Source organism: Galeopterus variegatus, unplaced genomic scaffold, assembly GCF_000696425.1.
Source record: "Galeopterus variegatus unplaced genomic scaffold, G_variegatus-3.0.2 Scaffold715, whole genome shotgun sequence".
Taxonomy (NCBI): domain Eukaryota; kingdom Metazoa; phylum Chordata; class Mammalia; order Dermoptera; family Cynocephalidae; genus Galeopterus; species Galeopterus variegatus.
Genome location: NW_007726826.1, coordinates 73,639 through 79,343, shown reverse-complemented (window position 1 = coordinate 79,343; position 5,705 = coordinate 73,639). Strand labels below are relative to the sequence as shown.

General features: G+C 53.2%; 1 protein-coding gene across 1 annotated transcript; it reads left to right on the top strand.

Moving 5' to 3' along the window:
* Positions 1-2,735: 2,735 nt before the first annotated feature.
* Positions 2,736-4,949, top strand: LOC103589718 (granzyme M-like). Its single transcript, XM_008571758.1, has 5 exons — positions 2,736-2,873; positions 2,998-3,008; positions 3,820-3,940; positions 4,031-4,294; positions 4,776-4,949. Exons 1-5 carry the CDS (start codon positions 2,775-2,777, stop codon positions 4,947-4,949), a joined length of 669 nt encoding a protein of 222 aa, XP_008569980.1. The 5' UTR covers positions 2,736-2,774.
* The last annotated feature ends 756 nt before the right edge of the window (positions 4,950-5,705 follow it).

Below are 5,705 nucleotides of genomic sequence, written 5' to 3'. Positions count from 1 at the left end.
TCCGTCCAACATCCGTCCATCATCCGTCCATCATCCGTCCATCATCCGTCCAACATCCATCCAACATCCATCCAACATCCATCCAACATCCATCCATCATTTGTCCAACATCCGTCCAACATCCGTCCAACATCCATCCATCATCCATCCAACATCCGTCCAACATCCGTCCAACATCCGTCCATCATCCGTCCATCATCCGTCCATCATCCGTCCAACATCCATCCAACATCCATCCAACATCCATCCAACATCCGTCCATCATCTGTCCAACATCCGTCCAACATCCGTCCAACATCCATCCATCATCCATCCAACATCCATCCATCATTTGTCCAACATCCGTCCAACATCCGTCCAACATCCATCCATCATCCATCCAACATCCATCCATCATCCATCCATCATCTGTCCAACATCCGTCCAACATCCGTCCATCATCCATCCAACATCCATCCAACATCCGTCCAACATCCATCCATCATCCATCCATCATCCATCCATCATACGTCCAACATCCATCCATCATCCATCCAACATCCATCCAACATCCGTCCAACATCCATCCAACATCCATCCATCATCTGTCCAACATCCACCCATCATCCTTCCTTCCAGAGCACACCCTTTTCTAGGTCTGTGATGAACAAGACAGGTAGGACCCTGCCCTCATCTTGTGCATAGACTTGTGCTGAGCAAGTGTGTGTGTGCGGCTGTGTCCGGGAGGGGTTGGTGCTGGGAAGAGAGATGGGCAGAGTGAGGGCAGGCAGCTGGAGGAGGGGTGAGAGGCCTCTGTGAGAAGATTCCTGAGTAGATACCAAGTGAGGAAGCCAGACATGGGGTCGTGGGGGGGAAAGGTGCTCCAGGCAGCTGGGATGGCTCGTGCAAAGCCCTAACGCGGCAACAAAGGTGGCAGCTGGAGGAGCAGCAGGGGCCCTGTGTGGCTGGCGTGGAGTCAGGGAGAGAGGGCCAAAGGCTGCAGGGCCATGTGGGTCTTGTGGGTTCGTGGGTCACTGGGAATTTGGATTTTCAAAGCATGATGGGAAAGCATAGGGAGATATTGAGCTGATTTACATTAAATTTTTTATCAATCTTTTAAAATTCATGATTGGCCTAAAATTAAGTTTTATAACAGCTGTATTGAGAAATAATTCATGTACTATATAATTCACCCACTTGAAGTGTACACTTGGGGCTGGCCGGCTAACTCAGTTGGTTAGAGCGTGGTGCTGACACCACCAATGCCCAGGGTCAGATCCCTGTACCAGCCAGCCACCAAAAGAAATACAGTGTACAATTCTTTGAATTTTAATACATTCGCACAGTTGGGAAACCATCCCCTATTTCATTCTAGGACATTGTTATTGCCCCAAAAAGAAACCCCAACCCCATCAACAGTCACTCTTTGTCCCCTCCCCCAACCCAGACAACCAGGAATCCACTTTCTGTCTGTTGGATCAGCCTGTTCTGGACATTTCATGTAAATAGGTCACACACTATGTGGCTTTTTGTGTCTGGCATCTGTCACTGAGTATGCTGTGTTCAGCGTCCACCTGCATTGTAGCGTGTGTCAGAGCATCGTTCCTTTTCATGGCTGAGTAGTGTTCTGGTGTGTGGCTGGAACATGTTGTGTTTGTCCACTCATCCATCAATGGGGTTGTTTTCACCTCTTGGTGATTATTTTGAATTGTGCTGCTGTGAACATTCATGTACACGTTTTTGTGTGGATGGACTTTTTCGTTTCTCTTGGGTAATACCTAGGATCAGGATTGCTGGTCACACAGTGACCGTGTTTAACATTTGAGGAACTGCCACGCTGTTTCCACAGCGCCTGGGCCATGTTACATTACATCCACTGGCGAGAGGGTCCAGTTTCTCCGCTGGTTTACATTTCAAAGGACTCCTCTGGCTGCTGAGTAGGGTCTGGGCTATGGTACCCAGGGGGACCTGTGGGCGGGGGATCAGGATAAGGGACAGGAGGAATAGAGGGCGACCCCAAGTGTTAGCCTGAAAGTTTCAGGGAGCACTGGGGATTTTATCAAATAAAAATCCGTGTGGGTCCAAGAACTCACATAGGCCTGCAGGAGGAGTGTCACGGCAGGAGTAGGGGTGCCTAACTGTTGCTTCGCCTCCCATGGATTTGTCACCCCTTTCCCCCTGGGTGATGGAGCCACCAAAGATTACTCAAAGCCCATCTCTTCTGAGCAGTGAGAACCCCCGAAAGGGGGTTAATCTCCCAGAGCCCTCAAGATAGAGGCATTCCTTCCATTTGGGAAATTAACCCCGAGTTGGGCTTCTCTTCCCACATTTATTCTCCAGACCAGGAAATTACAGGAAGAGAACATAGGTGGGGGTTTTGCTAAGTACAGTTGAACAAGTTTAACAATAGAAGCTGGTAACATTCAGCCAAGGTGACCTTCCATAATGCAGTTTGCAACAAAAGCTTGATTTTAGCAAACATTCTCTTCTTACAGCAATTTCCCAGTATCTTTACATATCAATTGGTAACCTGTCTATCTTTGAGCCAGCAACCTTGCTGTGTTACAATTCTTTATCTTACAACAGAGACTATATAGCTTTGGGAAAATTTCCTGTCCTTTGCAAGGTCAATATTTGAAACTGCACGTCTTTGGAAAACCAGGCCCTGTGAAGTACATTTGCTTTTATGCATACTTCACACCTAACCTGGCTCTTTCTGCCGCCTCCCAGTAGGGAACATGTTGGAGGCTCAGATCATTGGGGGTCACGAGGCTGCCCCCCACTCACGCCCATACATGGCCTCACTGCAGAAAGCTGGCTCCCACCTGTGCTGGGGGGTCCTCGTGCACCACCAGTGGGTGCTGACAGCTGCCCACTGCCTGGCCAAGCCATTAGTAGTCCTACCCAGCCACTCAGTCTCCCTAGGTACCCCAGGAATCCACCACATGGTGCCCATTCTCACCAGGGGGGTGGGTCCTGAGAGATTTAAGCCATTTGTGGGGGCCTTCCCTTCCCCAGGGACAGATGAGGTGTGCATATGTGACATTAGGCTGCAGGGATTCCTGGGGAAGTTTCATCTGCAACAAGAAGCACAGGATGGCTGTCTCTTTCTACCTGGACCAAGTGGGGCCACTGTCACACTGCCACCCATGACCTTGAGGAGAAAGCTGGCCTGAAAGGTGGCAGAGCCATGTACCTCTAGACTGACCAATAATAAAGACCCAAGATCAAACTGGTTGAAGCAACAAAAGGGGATTTGTTGGGTCATGTAACTCAAAAGTGTGGGAGAGATGGCTTCAGATGCAGCTTGATCCAGGTGCTCAAGTGAGGTGCTAGGCTCTCCTGTCTTCCCTTTCAGCCACTTTATCAGGAAGGCTCTTCCACATGGTGGCAAGGATGGACCCCTTGAGTCATGTGGAAAGAGAGCTTGTTTCTCTATAGTTTGGGCAAAGTTATGAGGATGGGCACATGTCAACCTCTGAACAAATTAATGTGGTTGTGGCTAGAGTCCCCCGTGAGGAGAGATCCTGCAGCTGGTTTTCCAGAAGCCTCAGGGTGAAGGTTGGCATTTTTGGACACACAGCTCCTGTCCTGGGGCCAGGGCTGAGCGGGAATTGGAGTAAGGAAGGCTACCTGGATGGTGCAGATTGAGAAGACATATGGAAAGACTTGGCAAGGGGTCCTGCTGGTGTGCGTGGGCCAGGGTGTGGGGGGGAAGAAGTCCTCGGCCCTACTGTGAGTGATGCACAGGGGACCGGGGCTGCATGCAGCAGGGGTTGCCCAGGCAGGGCCAGCCGTCCACACCCTGATTCCCACTACTTGCAGGACGGAACTGCTGAGGCTGGTGCTGGGGCTGCACCACCTCCACGACCTCCACCTCGCCTTTCACATCGGGAGGGCTGTCCAACACCCTGACTACAAGCTGGCCCCAGACCTGGAGAACGACCTTGCACTGGTTAAGGTGCTGGGGGGACAGGGGAGGGGAATTGAGAGCTTGCTCCTCCCCCAGTCGCACCTCACTCACCTGCCCCTTCCTGTCTGTCACCTGCAGCTGGACAGGAAGGTGAAGCCCAGCAGGACCATCCAGCCCCTGGCCCTGCCTAGAAGGCCCCAGGCCATGGTGGCGGGAGCCTGGTGCCACGTGGCCGGGTGGGGGCCGATCCCCCAGGGTGGGCAGCTGGCCCAGGCCCTGCAGGAGCTGGATGTCTGCTTGCTGGACGCCAGAATGTGCAATAACAGTCGTTTGTGGCATGACAGCATTATCCCTCACATGGTCTGCCTAGCTGCTGACTCCAACAACCAAGCCCTCCGCAAGGTGACGGGTGTGTGTGTGGGGGGGACAGCTTGGCCTGGCAGGAGGGCCATGGGCTCCACTGTCTGCACCCACAGCAGCCCGTGGCCAGGATGGTGACCCAGGCAATCCCTGTCACTCCCATCCTCTGGGGAGTCCTGGAAGGTGGCAGCAGACCTATTTGTCAGGTACAGGTCCAGAGGCACAGAGAGGTTAAGCAACTCGCCCAACGTCACACAGTCCAGGAGCTGTAGCACTGTGGTGTGAACTCCAGCACCAAGGATGATCTGGGCACAGAGTACCACATGTGCTAAGGTCCTGGGGTGGGAAGAAGCTGATAGCATTCAAAGGACAAGAAGGAAGGAGGGAGGAGGGGATGTGTGTAGGGCTTGTGAATAGCCCCAAGTGTCTTACCAAGCCCTGGGGATAACCAGGCTCCAGCTGGGGTACCCTGGCCACCCTCCAGTGGGCACAGAGGCTAACCCATGCTGTGTCCTTCCAGCAGGGTGACTCAGGCAAGACCCTGGTGTGTGGCAAAGGCCGACTAGCTGGGATCCTGTCCTTCAGCTCTAAGACCTGCACTGATGTTTTCATGCCTCCCGTGGCCACGACCATGGCCCCCTATGTGTCCTGGATCCAGAAGATCATTGGCCGCTGGCCATCCCAGCCTGTGGCCTGATGCTCTGTGGCAACAGGGCTAGCAGGAGCGACAGGGGAGGGGCAGGGAGGGGACTGGGACTGTCTTGAGGTAGGGAGCAATAAACTGTGATAAAGAAACCGGCTGAGCCTGCCTGGATTCTGACCCCACCTCTGCCCATGTTGAGTTGTGTGGCCTTGGGGGAGACTCAGTTTCCCCGCTTGTAAAATGGAGGTGGCTTCTCCTGAGGCTTCTCCTGGGAAGGGCTCAGCATCACGGGAGCTATAGGCACCTGCTGCCCGCGTGCTGGGCCGTCCTCCCATTCAGCGAGCGAGCACCTGTGTGTTGGGGGTGCTGGGCACCGGGGCACAGGACTTATTTAGCCAGGGTGGGGGAGACACCAAACAAAATGTCCCAGAATCTTCTTTATTAACATCTTTATTGAGATATAATTCACTACCGTATAATTCACCCACAGAAGGTGTGCAATTCAGTAGGTTTTAGTATATTTAGAGTTGTGCAACCATCACATCTAGTTCCAGAACATTCCGTACCTTCACACAAACGACGACACTGTAAGCCCTCTTCAGCATACAGTTCCTTCTTACTTTGTAACTTTTTGAAAGAACCAAGGAAGAAATGCACCAGGCTCCCGCCCATCCTGGGAGGCCCCGCCCCCGTATCCTAGCAGCGCCGGGACACGCCTCTCCAGCCTTGGAGCGCGGCACCCCGGGATCACGTTCCGCCATCGCCCCGCCTCCGCCTCCGTAACGCCAGCCTGGCCGAGCCGGCGCGTGC